General features: G+C 41.8%; 1 protein-coding gene across 2 annotated transcripts; it reads left to right on the top strand.

Annotated features, from left to right (window-relative positions):
- Positions 1 to 192: 192 nt before the first annotated feature.
- On the top strand, positions 193 to 18,408 carry CXHXorf56 (chromosome X CXorf56 homolog). Of its 2 annotated transcripts, XM_028523224.2 has the most exons (8): positions 193 to 381; positions 1,349 to 1,466; positions 11,144 to 11,185; positions 12,976 to 13,114; positions 13,815 to 13,904; positions 14,741 to 14,833; positions 16,054 to 16,118; positions 16,168 to 18,408. In XM_028523224.2, the coding sequence occupies exons 1-7, from the start codon at positions 258 to 260 to the stop codon at positions 16,114 to 16,116; spliced, it is 669 nt and encodes a 222-aa protein (XP_028379025.1). In that variant the 5' UTR covers positions 193 to 257; the 3' UTR covers positions 16,117 to 16,118; positions 16,168 to 18,408. The 2 variants fall into 2 exon arrangements, with proteins under 2 accessions (XP_028379025.1, XP_028379024.1); XM_028523223.2 differs by having other exon boundaries at positions 194 to 381; positions 16,054 to 18,408.
- The last annotated feature ends 283 nt before the right edge of the window (positions 18,409 to 18,691 follow it).

The raw sequence follows: 18,691 nt of genomic DNA, 5'->3' as shown, positions 1-18,691 counted from the left end.
GAAGAAATATAAGCAATTTAAATAATGTTAAAGGTGTCCCAAGTAAAGCTGTTACAGTTAACGGCCAAGGCAAAGGAGGTTCTGGGAGGCTCTGGACGCCCCCAAGCTTATTAGCCTAATAAGACAGACCGGAAGTCACGTGACAGCTACTGACAGCAGCTTAGCCGTTACGGTAGGGGATAGGTTCGACGCGTGTCTGTGACGTCATTTCTGCGCGACCCCTAGTTTTGGCGTTTTCTGGGTGTCACCTGTGAACCATGCCTAAAGTTGTGTCCCGGTCAGTTGTCTGCTCCGACACTCGGGACCGGGAGGAATATGACGACGGCGAGAAGCCCCTCCACGTCTACTACTGTCTGTGCGGCCAGATGGTTCTCGTGCTGGGTAGGTAGTGGGGAGCTGGGGGCGGCCTGGGGCGCTGCGAGGAGGGCAACTTCCGGTTCTCGAGTGCAGTTCGTCTCAAGCTGTGTGATCCGGGAGCCACGTCTGTTTGAAGATTAGTGAGCTTTCCCTCTGCATCAACATCTTCGCTACACATCCGTTAACCTTGTAACTCTATATCCAGTCCCCCCTAAACTAATTTCTCGTTCAGAAACAATACACCTTATTTTCCCCTCCTCTCACTCTGCTTCTAGATACAGTAGTAGCTCTTATCGTCAATGAAAATAAAATCCTTCCTTGATCCTACATTCTCCTCCAACGATAACCCCATTTCTTTGCTTTTTTAAAAATAGCAAACTTCTAAAAAGGATTGCCTGTATTGGTTATTTCTGCATCCTCACTTCCCACTTGACCTCACTTCATACAGGCCTTGCTTCCCACCTCGCCATCTAAACCACATTTGTCAAGGTTAATTGAACATATTACAAGTTCCAGTGGTCAGTGGTCATTTTAGTCCCCATCTCAGCAGCATTTGACAGAGATGAGCACTCCAACCTTCTTGAAACACTTTTTTCCTTTGTTTCCATGACTCCTCACTCTCCTGGTTTTCCTCCTACCTCGATTTTGCCCCTTCTCAGTGTCTGGTTCCTTTTTCTGTCTCAAACTTAGGCTTTGCAAGGCCCTAGGATTTAGTCCTCTCACCTGTTCTCAATCTGTACTTACTCCCTAAGTGATCTCAACCATTCCCAAACTTTAAATACCATTCTACAGGGTGTATGTAACAGAGCTGGGACTAAAATCCAGGTATCCTGAAACCAAGTCACTTTTAGTTGGCAAATTCAATGATAAGTTTCAATAAGCATAGTTATTATTCTTATATGGTGCTAGGCCCCCCACTCCCCAAAACTTCTGATTGCCTCAGGGTATTTTTCAGTGACTCTAATAACCAAATCTTTCTCCATTACTTCAGACTGTCAATTAGAGAAATTGCCCATGAGGCCCCGGGATCGGTCCCGGGTGATTGATGCTGCCAAACATGCCCATAAGTTCTGTAACACAGAAGATGAGGAGACTACGTATCTTCGCAGGTAAGAGGTCGATGTTCTCTGTATGGGATTTTCTTATTGTGTTTGGGCCTAGTTCTGAGACTATAAATACCCTCTCTAGTGTCAAAAAGGTCATCCATTTGGGTCCAAAACATTGATGTTTGTGCTAAATCTCTAACTTCTGTTAATGCAGTAGTATCTTTATTGTGTATTGTTGAAATGGTGCTGAGATGTGATTCTATTGTGATTTTAGAGCTGTAATTTGGAGGGTTTTTTTTGCAAGTAGAATGAGGTCATTCAACCCGTAATGTCTTGGAGCATGCTGTGTACAGGCACTGATATAGGGACTGCATCTGTGAAGATGAATAAAGTACCATCCTTGCCATTAAAGAGCGTGTGGCTCAGTGAGGGAACAGGCTACCTTTAGTGACATGGTCAAATACTGGTGTGCTGACCAAAAGGCTATGGGAAAACAGATAGGAGTGGCTCACCCTGCCTGGATGGTGGGTCAGGAAAAGTAAATAGATGGTGGCTTTGTGTTTGGCCTTGAACTAGAATTTCACAAAGTAGATGAGGGGAATGAGAAGCATTCCAGATGGAGGGAATATGGAAACATTAAATGCATCAAATACATGTGCGTTGGAAATTTGAGTAGGTTTTGTTTGTTTGTTTGTTTGTTTTTTACTAGAGCCCAGGGCACCCTACTGGAACAGGTTCATAGCTCCTAGGGTGAGGACAATAAAACGCTGAAGTGGGCTGGTTTGGATCTGTAGGCAGTAACCATCTCCCTTTTATATATATATATATATATATATATATATATCTTTTCCTTTTTTAAAGCAGAAGAGTGATATGGGTAGATCTCTTGTAGATTTGGGAGTCCTTGGTATATGTGGAGAATTGAAGCCTGGGAAGGAATAAAATTACATAGAAAGATTGTAGAGGGGAAACAAAAGAGAGGATTGAAGATATAATCCTGAGCCCTGGCTGGCGTAGCTCAGTGGATTGAGCTCGGGCTGCGAACCAAGGCGTCGCAGGTTCGATTCCCAGTCAGGGTACATGCCTGGGTTGCAGGCCATGACCCCCAGCAACCGCACATTGATGTTTCTCTCTCTCTCTCTTTCTCCCTCCCTTCCCTCTCTAAAAATAAATAAATAAAATATTTTTAAAAAGAAGATATAATCCTGGGAAGTGCTCACATTTAAAAAGCAGACAAAATAACTGGAACAGAACCAGCAGAACCTGGTGGTGTGGAAAACAGGAGAGGACAGAGTTTCAAGAAGTGCGTGTGGGGGAGAGGGTGGCCATCAACAGGTGCCAGGTGCCAGAGAGAGGTCAATTCTAGGGAATTAAAAAGTCCATCCATCCATCCATCCATTCATCAAATATTTCATTTATTGATCTCCTACCTACCAAGTGCCAGGTACTGCCCTAGAAACCTGGGATATCCTAGTAGATTAGTTTGCTAAACTGGGTGGCTTAAAACAACAGAAATTAATCGTTTCACAGTTCTGATGGCTAGAAGTCTGAAATTAAGGTGTCAGCAGAGCCCTGCTCACTCTCTGAAGGTTCTAGGGCAGAATCCTTCTTTGCCCCTTCCTAGCTTCTGGTGTTTGCTAGCCATCCTTGGCATTTTTTGGTGTGTAGATATATCACTCTGATCTCTGTGTGCATCATCATATGGACTTGCCTCTGTGTCTCTGCCTCTGTGTTTCTTCTCTTCTCCTAAGGACACCAGTCACATCAGATTAGGGCACATTCTACTCATCTGCATGACCTCATCTTAGCTAATTACATCTTCAACAATCCTCTTTTCAAATGGGGCCATATCCTGAGGTTTGTGGAAGGACATTCCTTTTTAAAGGGGTACTATCCAACCCAGTACAACCAGTAAACAAGCAAAGAACCCTGCCCTTATGGAGCTTATATTCTAGTGTCAAATTAGAAAAAACTACAGGCTGGGATCTATCGATGTTTATTTAAGAAACCAAACTGATATCAGCCCACACTAATGAAAAAAGTTATAAACCACTGCTAGGTGACATTCAGTAGGAAGTCAAGCATCAAACACCAGTGTGACAACTGGGCTTCCAGAATTGTGCAGTTGAAGATGATTTTTGTTATATACCAGATACACCCAGGGGCACAAATTATAATGAAACTTATGATATTCACAGGCAATATCAGAGAAACACTTCATTGTGGTACATATAAAGGTTTATAAATGACATGCCCTACCTAGAGCTAATTCCTTCTCTTGTGCTTTTTCTTCCTCTATTAATCTTTATTTTGGCTTCCAATTTTGAAAATTATTAACTGACTATCTTCAGGATCAGTAAATTATTATATATTTATATAACATATTACATATGTTATATATTATATATACTACTATGTAATAGTACAGCATTATACTATTAATATAATAGTATGTACAACTATGTACTACTATGTACTATTAGTATATACTACTATATACTAATATAGTAGTATATTATACTATACTACTATACTATATACTACTATATACTGCTATAGTAGTATATACTATATACTACTATATACTACTATACTACTATACTATATACTACTATATACTACTATAGTAGTATATACTAATAGTATAGTGGTATATACTACTATGTAATAGTAGTATATATTGTATATCCTGAAATAATATATATTATTTAGTTAGTACAGAAAGTAATCTATAATGCAACTAGGCCACAGATTCCTATGACACTATAAGGCAGATGTCCCCAGTTCTAGGCCAGAAAATTGTGTGGTCCTAGGCTGAAGTAAAAACCCTGGAATCTAGTCAGTCTGATCCTGGAAGTGAGCCAGCTTCAGACCCAGCTGTAGTGTTGGGTACTTCCCAGGCCTGAGGCTTCTGGCCAAGTGACTCTGTGGAGCCATAGAGTTCTTGGAGTTTACCATCAAGGCATGGTATATTCCCCCCTTGGTTGATAGAGTTCCTGCTCTAATCCTGACCAGTCTAGGGTGCTCCCCAGCTGGCCAGGGTAGAATTTCAGCCTGTTCCTTACCCTTCTTCTGTAGCCTGCTGAGTGTAGGAGCACCAGTTACTGAAAATATAGCAGTCTGCCCGACACAGGTCCTGGAACCCATCACTTTCCACCGCCATGTCTCTCCATTCCAAAGTACCACTTCTTTGCCTTGGCCAGTGTGGCTCGGTTGGGCATCATTCTGCACAGGGAAAGGTCACTGGTTCGATTCCTGGTCAGGGCACAAATCTGGGTTGTGGATTGGGTCAGGGTGCATGCGAGAGGCAGCCAATCAATGTTTCTCTCTTACCCTGATGTTTCTCTCCCTCTCTTTCTCCCTCCCTTCCCCTCTCTCTAAAATAAAGAAATAATTTTTTTTAAAAGTACCTCTTCTTTGACACTGTTGTTCCCTAGTTCTCTCTTTTCCTCATATACCACTCCCCCAGGTGCAAATCAGTGGGCGAGTTTCTGTCTGTGTCTTTGTTTCCCATGCCCCTCCCTTGATGCTTTCTCCTTCCTTGATTTCTGTGAACTTGCTCTTGTGATTCTCCTTATACTTCTTTGGCTTTCTCAGTCTTCTGGATTTTTCTGCCTGCCTGTTAAATGTTGGTCTTCTCCAGGGCTCTGGCCTTGATTTTTCTTCTGTCTTTCTCTCTGTCCTTACACTGTCTTTGGACATTCTCACCACCTTTCATGGTATCAGTTACACTTACATGCTGATGACTCACAAAATCTAGATCTGCCCATGTTTTTCTCCTGTGCCTAAAACTGTATATCTAACTGCCTACTCTACCTCCTCACCTGATGTTCTACCTCAGATCCACCATAACGAAGATCCACCAAACTCATCACTTCTCTAAAGTGGAAAATATTGCAGATTGGTTCATTCAGCTCCACTCCAAATCTTCTCTCATACCCTCCTATATGCTAGTGTCTATAAAGTTAGGGTACATATTCCAGCCTACAACACCTCCCCCAAAGAAAAACTCTTAAGATTCTCAATGTGATTTAACTTTTGCCAAATAAAAGGGATGGAAATAGAAGTTGTTGGATGGGGCTTCCAAGGAAAACCTTTTTTACTCTTCTTATTTCTTCCTGCTTTTTGGAAAATGGGCTTGATAATTGGAGCACCAGCAGCCATTTAGGACTGGGAAGGAAGGGCCACAAGAATCGCAGAGCTTTTGCCATGCTATTCTGGGGTCTAGACCGCTGCCAGGACCAGACTTCTTTCACATGAGAACAAACTGTTGTGTTGAAGCCACTGTAGTCATATCTCTGTAACTATCAGCCCCACACAATTCTTTCTGTTTCCTCCTCCTGTGATGACACCCCAAGGCAGAAGTCTGGGAGTCTGTCCCGTGTTCCTCTCACCCATCCCTGCACTGCTGCAATCTCCGGCACATACCCACTCACCGTGTACTGTCAGTTCTACCTTCTCATCTCTTGTGGCTGCCGCCTCCTGTCCCGCTACATTACCATCATCCCGTTCCCATCATCACTTGCTTGGGCCATCAAAGGGACCTTTTTACCTGGTCTTTTGTCTTTAGTTTTACTGTCTTTCTGCCTGAATGATCTCAAATGCACATTATGCCAGTCTCCTGCTTCAGATCTTCCAATGACTCTTCATGACCCGCAGCAGTGCCTCTCAAACATTTTTAGACATTGAATCCTTTCTTCAAATGAAGTTCATACTCAAAAGTGTAAATAAGTAGGAAGCCACTCTGACTGGAGAAGATTTCAGCCCAACCCATTACGGACTCCTTCCCTTCCCCTATCCAATTTCATTTAGGGATCATTGCAGAGCACAACTTAAAAAAATCCTGTTTAGCAGGATAAAATCTGAGCCTGAAGGCTCTCTATGATTTGGCCTTGGCCTGCCTCTTTGTCCTTATTTCCTGGTATGCGCTTGATTTTTTTTTTTAAACAACTGAAAAACATTTGTCATCTCGTATAGCTTCTGTGGATCAGGAATTCAAGAGCAGCTTAGGTGGGTAGTACTGGTCTCTCGTGAGGCTGTGGTTGAGAGATTGACCATGGGTGCAGTCATTTGAAGTTTTCATTGGTGCTAGAGTTTCCACTTCCACGGTGGCTCCCTGGCATGATTGGCAGCTAAATACTAACTGTTGGGGAAAAGCCTCAGTTCCTCACCACAGGGATCTTCCAGAGGGCAGCTTGAGTATCCTTGTGACACAGCAGCTGGCTTCCCACAGTGTGAGTAATCTAAGTGAGAGCAAGGCAGAAACTGCAGTGTCTTTTATGTCTAAGACTCAGAACTCAGACACTATCATTTCTGCAGTGTCCTATTGGTTCACACATCAGCCCTGTTCATTGTGGGAAGAGACTACAAGGATAGCAATACCAGGGTGCAAAGGTCACTGGGGGCCAATCTAGAGGTTGTCTACCACAACCAGGAAGAACATTTGGTTTTGTTTTCGGTCTTCCCTATCGAATATATTCCTGGTGATTAAGGGCAGGAAAGACAACCAAGATCAATTAGTTCAAATATTTGACTCATTAATCACTTTTTAATAATCAGAGCACTTAAAAGCCTTGTCTCATTTACATTACAACCTCAATATATATCAAAAAGGTGCATTTTTTTTGAGAGCAAGAACCCTGCCTTATACTTGATCAATTTTTTACAAGATTTTATTTATTTATTTTTAGAGAGGGAAGGGAGGGAGAAAGAGAGAGCGAGAGAAACATCAATGTGCGGTTGCTGGGGGCCGTGGCCTCCAACCCAGGCATGTGCCCTGACTGGGAATCAAACCTGCGATGCCATGGTTCACAGCCTGCACTCAATCCACTGAGCTACACCAGCCAGGGTGATAAATTTTTATGAATTTGACAAAATTCCATTTGTCATAGGTATTTGAAGATTAACTCACTGGGAAATGTACAGCCCCCTTTGATATTCCTGTACTTTGAAAGCTCCAGCTTACAAGATTGGCTGCCTTTAGGGTTCTAGAAGTCAGTTGCGTGGTGACTCTTTTTCCTTCAGGCTGAGGTTGAATTTAGAATGCCATTGGAAACCAGATGGGGTACACAAAATGAAAAATATCGCTAGTGCCCTAGTCCAGTGCTGTTAGCAAATGGGAGCACACTCGACATAAGTAATACTTGTCAGCAGAGGGGCAAAGTGTTAAAGATGGTGGGGATCACTGGCGTTGGAGTTACACCCCAAGCAGCACCACTGTATCTTTTCTCATTCTGTGGGTTGCCTTTTCATTTTCTTCATGGTATTCCTGGAAACACAAACGTTTTTTTTTATTTTAATCAGGTCCCATTTATCTATTCTGTGATTGCCTGTGTTTTATTTAGATTTTCTGTTTCTTTCTCAGTGAGTTTTGGTAGTTTGTGTCATCCTGTTCTTCTGGGATTTGTTCATTTCACCTGGGTTATCTAATTTGTTGGTGTACAGTTGTTCATACTGTAATCTTAAAATCTTTTTGTCTGTGAGGTATGTAGTACTCATTTCACCTTTTTTAAGGGCTAGTAACAGACTGTAATTCTCTGAATATTTTGTGCTGTTTTGCCTTTGTACATAGTATTCCCTCTGCCTAAAATACCATTTTCTATCAGGACTGGCAGCTTGCACATCAGCTCCTCGGGAAGCCTTCCATGTTTACCTCGGACAGATTGGCAGCTCTGACCTCTGTGTCCCCATTAAACTGCATGCATTCCCCTACTTAAGAATTTCGTGATTATATTTTTCCTCACTAAACTGAATTCTTAAAATAATTAATTCAACCATTATTTACTGCATGTCTATTTTGTTTCCAGTACTTTGTTCTGTTCTGGGGATAGAGCAGTGAGACAGACAGGCAGGGTCTCCACTGATTTCTTTATCTCACGGACCTTACAACGTAATGGGATGGTGGAAAGATAAAGTAATTATGATTATGAAAGGTTATATGAATGAAACAAAGGGCTCATACCTAGAATCACATGAGAATCCCTTAGAAAAGGTGATCAGGGAAAGCCTCTATAAGTAGGTGATATCTGAACTGAGACCAAAAAACAAGAATGGGACAGCTGGAGTGAATGGTAAGAAGAACACCCCAGATGTAGAGAAGGGCGTGTGTGAAAGGTCAGATGTGGGAAAGCACTTGTTGGTTCAAAGAACAAAAGGAAGACTCGTGTGGCTAGTGCAATGGTGAGAGAGAAGGGGAATGAATGAGATGAGGCAGAGGCCCAATTATGGGCTCAGTTGCTGTCTGCTAGGCCATGGTAAGGAGTTTGGATTTTATTCTGGGTGTCTTGGGAAGTCACTCTTTAGTTTTTTTTAATTGTCACCCAAGGATATGTTTCTTGATTTTAGAGAGAGGGGAAGGGAGAGAGACAGAAACATCAATGTGAGAGAGAAACATTGGTCAGTTGCCTCCCACACCTGCCCCGACCAGCCCACAACCTAGGTACGTGCCCTGACTGGAATCAAACCTGTGACCTTTTGGTGTGTGGAACATGCTCCAACCAACTGAGCCACCTGACCAGGGCAAGGAAGCCACTCTTGACTTTATTTACAGAATGATCTGGAGTGAGACAGTAGTGGAAGCAGATTCTAGAATAAGCAGTCAGAATTTTTACCTTAGATATGTATTTAGAGTGGGGAAGGCCTGTCAGTCTGTCTGTCTGTCTGTCTGTCTCTCTTACTCTCTCTCACACACACACATACACAAACACATACATACACACACTATTTCTTTGATTACACAAAAATCTAAAATGTCCATGTGGGTGAAAAAATCAAAGACAAATACAAACTGGGGAAGAAATGTTTGCAAGGCCCCTTAACATTTGCAGGCCTCCTTAACATACAATAAAGACGACTCAATAAACAAAGGGTAGGAACCGACAGTTCGCCCCTCAAAAAAGAAAATACAAGTGCCTATTAAGTATATGAAAAGATGCCTAGCTTCATTCTTTTAAAACAAAGAATTACAAGTTATGAGATCACATTTTTCATATGCGAGGTTGGCAGTAGTGTACTTTAATAACATACTGTGTTGACTGTGGGGAAACAGGAAATCTCACATTGGTGATGGGAGTGTGAATGGTTCAGCTTCTCTAGAGAGTAATTTGGCAGTGTCTGTCAGAATTTAAAGAGGATACACTTCTAGGAATTTATCCAACAACTAAAAGACATTTGGTTGATCCATACAAAGGCATATAGTACAGACCTTGTAAGAATGAAGCAGTTCTTTATCGATGATGGGGAAGGATCTCATATTTTTTAGGCAAGATACATTTTTAAAGATTTTATTTACTTTTAGAGAGAGGGGAAGGGAGGGAGAAAGAGAGGGAGAGAAACATCAGTGTGGTTGCCTCTCACGCACCCTCTACTGGGCACCCAGCTTGCAACCCAGGCATGTGCCGTGACTGGGAATCAAACCAGCAACCCTTGGGTTCACAGGCTGGCACTCAATCCACTGAGCCACACCAGCCAGGGCCCAAGATACATTTTTAACTGAACAAAGAGGTAGAGGATAGTATAAGGTACTATTTTCTCTGTATGTCAGTGAGGATTCTTTGTTTTATATCATCCACTATCTCTGAGAACAACAGAAGAAACCAGAAACAGTATTTGCTTCTGGGGAATAAAACTGGATGGGTGGAGGATGGGTGGGGAGGAGAGCTACTTCTCATTTTATACTCTGTATAGACCATGTGCACATATTGCCTATTAAAAAATTTAAACAGCCCTGGCTTCTCTGACTCAGTAGATTGAGCACTGGCCTACAAACCAAAGGGTCATCAGTTTAATTCCCAGTCAGGGCTTATGCCTGGGCTGCAGGCCAGGTCCCTAGGGGGGCCATGCGAGAGGCAACTGATCCATTGTCTCACACATTGATCCATTCTGTCACACATCATTTCTCTCTTTCTCTTTCTCCATCTCCCGTCTCTAAAAATAAATAAATATTTTTTAAAAATTAAACATGTGGGGGAAGTGAGGAGACCAGTCAGAAACCTGTGACCATAGTCCAGGGCACAGATACTGGTGGTCTGGGCTGAGATGGTGGAAGAAAGGTGGAGAACTCATTGGTTTAAGATTGTTTTTTTTTTTAATTTGGAGATAAAAGCCACAGGATTTGTGCATGCTGTGGGAGATAAGGGAAAGTGCAGAATCAAGGATAAGTCCCAGGTTTCTGTTAAGTAACTGGATGGGTGGAAGAGTTGGTCATCTAAGGCAGTGTTCTGTGAGCTGTTGCATGTGACAGCCTGGGCTTGAATTCAACCTGTCCTAGTTCCTGATGGTGTGACCTTGGGCAAATCATGTAATTGCTCTGTGCTTAGGAGCCCTCATCTGTAAAATGGGAGTAATGATACGACCTATCTCACAGTGTTGTTGTAATGGTTAACTGAGTTAATACATGTACACTTTAGAACAGTTCCTGGCACGTAGTAAAAGCTATATAAGCAGTTACCTCTGTTGTTGTTGTTACTATTGTTACTGCAACTAAGGTGGCTGCTAGGACTATAATACTGCACCTCCTCTTCCTCTGTCAGGGAGATGCCTGACCCCTATTAGGGGCTCAGTCAGTGTTTGTGAGAGGAAGGGATGCTTTAAAATTAATACATGATTAACAAGCAGTTGATCTAGGAGATGACAAATTTCGAAAGACTCTTTTAGCATTTGTAGAAATGAAATAGTGATGTTAGTAGGTTATGGGATTTGCTCATATCTTTTTGCTTTAACTTCCATTGTTTTGTGTGCAGGCCTGAAGGCATTGAACGACAGTACAGGAAGAAGTGTGCAAAGTAAGTATGAACAGTGTGGGTTTCTCTGAGTGTAAGCAACCAGGGGCAAGAATGTGTTGGGAACAGAACAGAGTTATTTGGATACAATTCTCTGTTGTATCTTTTTAAAAAGATTTTATTAATTTATTTTTAGAGAGCAGGGAAGAGAGGGAGAAAGAGAGGGAAAGAAACATCAATGTGTGAGAGAAACATCAATCGGTTGCCTCTCGCATGCCCCCTACTGCGGACCTGGCCTGCAACAAAGGCATGTGCCCTGACTGGGAATCAAACCAGCGACCTTTTGGTTCACAGGGTGGTGCTCGGTCCACTGAGCCGCACCAGCCAGGGCCTTTGTTGTATCTTTATCCTTATAATCTCTACACAAATAACAATATGCTTCTGGAAGAGGTATATCAAAATGACATCTCTGACCAGCTGGCCACAAAAATAGCATTTTATATATAGTATTATTTTTGAAAGTTGAGGTGTAATTTATACATAACTAAATTCGCCCTTCTTTAGTGTACCATTTGATGGGTCTTGACAAAAGTGTGCAGTCATGTAATAGCACCACTACCGTGATACAGAACGTCCCCAGTACCCCGCGTGCCCTCGGCGGTTACTCCCCTGCCTCACCCCCTCCCCTGGCAATCACTGATCTGCCTACTGTTACTGCGGTTTTGCCTTTTCTAAAATTTTATGTAAATTCTACAAAATGTGCTGTAGTATATATTGTACAATCTGTATCTGTTACATCTGGTTTCTTTCACTTAGCATAATGCTTTTGGGATTCATACAAGTGTTACGTGTATCAGTAATTTCTTCCTCTCTATTGCTGAGTAGCACACTGCTGCACCAGGTTGATTCAGCATTCACTCACTGAAGGGCAGTTGAGTTGTTGATGGTTTGGGCTATTACAAATAGAGCTGCTATGAACATTCTAGTGTAAATTTTGATGGGAACATGTGTTTTCTCTTGGAGTGGGATTACTGGGTCATATGGTAAATGTAACATAGTGTAATTTAATCTAGGCCCACTTATAAAGCCTGGAAGTTTACTTAGTGATATATATATATATATTCATATTCTAGCTTTAGATTAATAGAATATTAAACAATAGTAAGTTTAATCTTGTTTCAATAATTAACAGTTACATCTTGGCTCTCAGAAGACTCAGAGAAGGAGGGGTAAAGCAGGGAGAGGGCCAAGAAGATATTTTTAGTTCACAGCCACACTGGATTCATTAAATTGGTTTTATCTGATCTTATGGGTCTCCCTCATTTAGCGGAAAAAGTGTAATAAGAATGACCAGCCAAAGAAAGTAGGACGATTACTACAGGAATTTGTGTGCCAAGCACTGCAGCAGAACCTTTACACTCCCTCTTAGCCCTGTGGAAACAAAACAAAATGAGACAAAACCCACAAACTAGTCACCTAGACCCCTGGGAAGAATGGCAGCAGTTTTGACCAGGAAGCAATCAGTAGCAGGAGCCAGCGTGTACTGAATCTGTCTGATGGTAGGAATCACTTGAGATGCTGAGGAAAATGACAGAGACCAAGGCTACCTGCCTCCTCCCCAGATTTGCTGAATCAGGATCTTCTGGGGGGTGGGGGGAAGGCATCTGATCAGTAGTTTTAACAAGCACCCTCAGTAATTCTTACTGAGTAGTTTGGGGAGACACTGGAAAGAACACATCATTAGTTTATGCCACAAACAAAAATATTTCTGGAATCTCAGCACATTTTATAAATCGCCGTTTAGGGGATCTAATTTCTGAGACTTCCCAGTGACTCAGTGTGCTGCTTCCCAGGTGTGGACTGCCACTCTTCTACCAGTCCCAGCCGAAGAATGCTCCCGTGACCTTCATTGTGGATGGAGCAGTAGTCAAGTTTGGCCAGGGTTTTGGAAAAACGAATATATATACTCAGAAGCAAGAGCCTCCTAAGAAGGTAATTGTCATCGAAGGAGACAGACTGGTTAATATACCTATAGATGTAGCCCTAAATTTTAAAATAAGATTATAGTGTACAAGAAACTGTCCTTTACAAATGAATGCATCCTTTATTAAGAGAATGTCATTTTTGTGTAATAATGTGTTGTTTTTTTCTATAGCTCCCCTATGAGTAAAGTTAGAAACTATATTTTTAATTTATTTTTAGAGAGAGGGGAAGGGAGGGAGAAAGGGAAATAAACATCTATGTGTGGTTGCCTCTCACGCACCCACTACTGGGGACCTGGCCCACAGCCCCGGGCATGTGCTCTGACTGGAAATCGAACTGGCGACCCTTTGGTTTGCAGGCCAGCACTCAATCTACTGAGCCACACCCACCAGGGCAAAACTGTATGGTTTTTATTCACATTTACTTCCTTTCAAATTTCTTCTTTTTCCAGTGTAAACAATTTAAAATGGAATGAATCAGGCTAATTTTTAGATGTACTTTAAAAACCTTAATGGAAAATGTTAGAACAACATGAAGCAAATAAAAGTATTGGCACTTTTAGATAGGCCAGCCTATCCCAAAGAGGTGACTGTCTACCCCCAACAGCTACCTTTCCCAGCACTCAGGCATGTGAGTACCTGCTCGAATGCACACACGGCTCACAGAGCCTCTTGCTGTGTCTAGACTGATTCCTCTTCTGCAACTCCAGGTGATGATGACCAAACGGACTAAAGACATGGGCAAGTTCAGCTCTGTCACTGTGTCAACTATTGATGAAGAGGAAGAGGAGATTGAGGCTGTAAGTGCTTCTACTCTCAAGGGACTTGAACTATGGGGGGTTGGTGTGAAAGGAACAAGGCTCTAGAATGAGAGCATCCCGGCAGCAGAATGATTGGGGACTGCTTGTAAACCTTGCTCTGCCGGTAAGAAACTATGAGACTGGCTAGTTCCTGTGTCCCTGAATTGCAGGACCATCTGTAAAATGAGAACCAGGGAGTTGCACTTCATCAGTGCTATTTTTGTCATACTGTGTTTTTGAGAGGCCTTAGGGGGCAAATCCCTTATCCTTCTTCAGTTTAAATACTGTTGAGCTCAATGATTTCAGGCCCCTTTCAGTCTGGCTCTGATGGTTTATGAGTCTGCCCTTAGCAGTAGCAGCAATTATGTTTATGGTTCTTCAGTATAATAATGTTTACAGAGAGAGCTGTTATCTGTTAGTTTTTAAACATTTTTTAAAGATTCTATTTATTTATTTTTAGAGAAGGGGAAGGAGGGAAAAAGAGAGAGAGAGAAACATCAATGTGTGGTTGCCTCTTGCATGCCCCTACCGGGGACCTGGCCTGCAACCCAGGCATGTGCACCAACTGGGAATAGAACCGGTGACCCTTTGGGTGGCAGTGCACACTCAATCCACTGAGGCACACTGGCCAGGGCTGTTATCTGTGACTTTTTAAATGATTTCAGTTGAAACCTACCCTCTCTTGGATTACTGAAAAGCTGCAGAGTTGAAAGGGAACAGCCTTGCCGTTTCAGGAATAATTTCATAATTTGATTGGTACAAATTGGTACTTAAGGTCTCTGTTGCTACTCGTGGGTGTGACTGCTGGTTTAAGGAGACTTCTTTTCTCCCCTCAGAGGGAAGTTGCTGACTCGTATGCACAGAATGCCAAAGTGATTGAAAAACAGTTGGAGCGCAAAGGCATGAGCAAAAGGCGGCTGCAAGAGCTGGTGAGTGGCACGTGGTGGCAAGGTGCTGGGCTAGGCTGTTTGGATTTCTTGGTCTGAAAGATCCTCCAGTAGTCAGGGACATCTTTAGGGCATCTGTCAGGGGTTACCAGTGTAGTTGACTGCCAGGTGTTTAACCCTGGGCTGTGACTCTTGGTGTACCCTGCTCTGGAATAGTTACCACAGGATCCAGGCCCTAATTATGGTATTTGTTAGCCAGCCCTAACTAGAATGACATTTTAATTGGCTACTTGTGGTCCATGGTCAGGAGTAACAGATCAAGGATTATGAATGCTTTCCCAGGGTGTGATGGCGCACGATGGTGCTCCATGGGTAGGCCCAGCACTGAGGCTGCTTGTTGCTCCTTAAGGCCCCAACTCTACCACCCATTCCTGCATTATTCATGGGCTCCTCATAGAGTGTGCACACCCATAGGTGATGGTGTCTACACGTTTGTTTTCTTGATAATAATTTACTTATGATACTTCTTTAAAATTAGATAGCGCTTCGTTAGTGCCTTATTAAAAGCTCTACCAGTCTGCCCATTGACTGTGGAGGATTTTTCAGTGACAGAGGTGGTAGGTCTGGGGAGCCACTTTACATTGCTATGGTGGTTTAGAGCAGTGCTTATCAAGTTTTCTGAGGTGAAGGTCAGTGCTTCATTATTTTTTTTTAATTTCCAATTTGTAAGAGCAGATTTATAATTTATCAAATGCAGTGAAATGGACTTGCCTCAGTTGTTTTTATTGAATTATTTTATTTTATTATTACTCTGTCAAATGGCTGTAAAAGTTTCTAAATGTTTACTGTCCATGTTTGTGCGGATCTTGCACGCACCAGCAACAAGCAGATCATGGGCCACACAACTCTAAGAAGCGCTGTTCTAGAACAGTGTTTTTCTTCTTATTGGGCCGACAATAAGATACTGGTGTACCACGATATCAACTGATTCCCTCGGCCCTTTGGGAGTTGTGGGGCTGGGGGATGCCTGTGCTGACCACCGTTGACCACAGCCTTGTGCGTCATCATTTTCTGTGTGCCGTACGAGCAGAAAGGTCAGAAAGCAGTTGCTAGAGATTCATAAGGAGTATAGAACCACTATTCTAGTTTGTATACTGAATGGGCATGGAGGGAGAGTTTTTGGGCAGTTACTGATAGAATAAAGAAGGAAAGTAAGAATTTCTTATCATGGATCACAACATATACCTTTTCTTCCTCCCCAGGCTGAACTGGAAGCCAAGAAGGCAAAAATGAAAGGGACTTTGATTGACAACCAGTTCAAATGATCAGGACCTTTCTCTGAACCCAGACTATAGGCCATTTAGACCAGACGGCAAAAGACCTTGTTCTTGATTGTGTGCACTGCTTCCCTACCTTTATGTCCCAGCAGAAGGCTTTATGTTGCTCCTACGTTCAGTGAGGTCTTTGAGTCCATCTGACCTGCTTTCTAGAGTTGGGTTTTTAAAATCTTTCTATATATGGTTCTTCTGTACTGTTTTTTTGTTGTTGTTCATTTGATATAAACATTTTTAGCTGTGCAGGAACTCTATGAATAGATCAGTGCTTAACTATCTCTAGTTTTTAAAGTAGCTGGTCTTTAATAAAATGTTCAAAGATTTTTGAAAAAAATATTATAAGTTGTCATAGAAAAAAGTGGCACATAATTAGATTTAAAGGATCCCTTGAGGGTCCCTTGAGGTCTTGGCAGCTATCAGCTATGGTTTGAATCTCTTCTTCTGTCACAGAAAACCCACGAAAAGCCATAATCTGCATAAAGCTTCCTTTACTTCAAATATGAAAGCTATAAGTGAGTCATCCCTTATCAGACTTTGCACTTAAAGAAGCAAAAGCCAGATTGCAGTGAAGGGTTAGGGTAGCTGAGATCTGAGTGAAAGTGGAATCTCAGTAAGCAACCCAAGGGAGCTACCATCCTGTCAAGTAGCTAAGAGTACTGCTTCTGTGTGTGGGCACGTGGGAGGGAGAAATTATAGAGTAAGAAATGATGCTGAGGTTGAAAACAGTATATGTTGGGTATTTTATTTCACATTTCCTATTTGTGGAAGAGTCTTACAGATATAAATATTTAATATTACACCACTTAAGCGATATCAATATGTAGTGTTTGTATCCAGATTTAATCTGTTCACCTGTATTACAAGGTATCGCCTGCATCTAGTCAGATCTCTGCAACTGAGTTGTTGTCTTCACCTCAGTTCCTGCCCTCATTCTGAAGGATAATTAGGCATTATGTACCTAATAACCAACCGTAACCTCTGCACAATTCCTTGACCTCAACTGCAAATAATGACCTTCACACCACTTTAGCCACAAAGTGCCATGCCCAGAGGCTGGATGTCATCTCAACCACCTCTGAAATCCAGTGCTCTATTCTTTCCACACAACGTCCTATCATTGCTACTCTGGTACTCCCGCTTCTACTAAAAGTTGTTTTGTTTTTAGATGTGAAGGGTAATTATCTTGATTATTTTATTAGTAGTGATAACCTAAAATAGTAGTACTAATGATACTAATACTAGCTACTTTTTTATTGAGTACTTACTATGTGTCAGGTGCCATGGAAAGCACTTTTATAGGTATTACTTTAATTTAAACATGAAGATAATCTCATGAGAGAGGTTTAAGTAGAGTAGCTCTCCTCCTTATCTGTGGGGGACACATTCCAAGATCCCCAGTGTATGCCTGCACTACACACACACGCGCGCGCGCGTGCGCAATGTTTTTTCCTGTGCATACATACACTTTATGGCTTCTATTGCCATATCCAAATTTCCATCATCACTACTCTTATGTTTTGGGGCCATTAGTAAGTAAAATAAGGGTTACTTGAACATAAGCACTGTGATACCCTGACAGTCGATGTGATAAGAGACAGCTACTAAGAGACTGACAGGTGAGGAGTATTTACAGTGTAGATAGACAAAGGGTTGCTTCACATCCCAGGCATAAGATTGGGCACTACTCAGCACAGCATGCAATGTAAAACTTTTGAATTCTTTCTTTCTGGAATTTTCCATTTAATATTTTCAGACCATGGTTGACCGTGGGTAACTGAAGCCCCAGAAAGCAAAACCACAGATAAAGGCTGGGGAGGGGGAGGGCTACTGTACTATCCGTCATTATAATGTTATAAATGTGTACTTTGAGGCCCTGAGAGTTTGAGTTTCCCAAGTTCCCATAGCCAGTTAGTGATAAAGCCAGAAATCTGACTATGCAACTATGCCGAACTACTTCTCATGTGGGATTTAAAATGTAAATATATTATTGAGAACAGATTGCCATTCATTTTGAGAAACCTAGTAAAGTGCAATGTAAAGACAATTGCAAGGAAACGTGCTCTTCGTTATGTTTTCTTCCTTCATATTGAAATCGTTATTAAAATAACATCATGTCGTTTCTCTGTTGTCTTTATTTACTTGTATTTTGTATTTTGGCAGCAATTACAGTGCTTAATGTGAGTATAAGGATTCATATTGAAATTTCAGTCTTATTCTGTTTTTTTGGTTTTTAAATGATTGACTGTGACAAAATAATAAAATGTTATAAAATATTTCTACTGACATTTGGGAGTATAATTTTATTGTTTAAGAGAAATTGAGAAGCTTTGAAAAAAACTAGCTGGTGTCAACCACTAGCTGTGGACCACCTCCCTTTCTCAAGGAAAAATCTTCCCTTTTTACTCCTCTGACATTTTATTCTGCTTCTTCACCAGAATACTCCTTCTTTACTCAGTTTTAATGAAGGACACTCCATTGCACTTGAGCTTTAATATTCTGTATTCCTCAAGGGAAATAAAAAATATCACTGATGGTGAACTAAACCTGTTTTTAAACTTCATAGAAC

This window comes from Phyllostomus discolor, chromosome X, assembly GCF_004126475.2.
Source record: "Phyllostomus discolor isolate MPI-MPIP mPhyDis1 chromosome X, mPhyDis1.pri.v3, whole genome shotgun sequence".
In the NCBI taxonomy this organism is placed as follows: domain Eukaryota; kingdom Metazoa; phylum Chordata; class Mammalia; order Chiroptera; family Phyllostomidae; genus Phyllostomus; species Phyllostomus discolor.
This window is presented reverse-complemented; position numbering and strand designations above follow the sequence as displayed.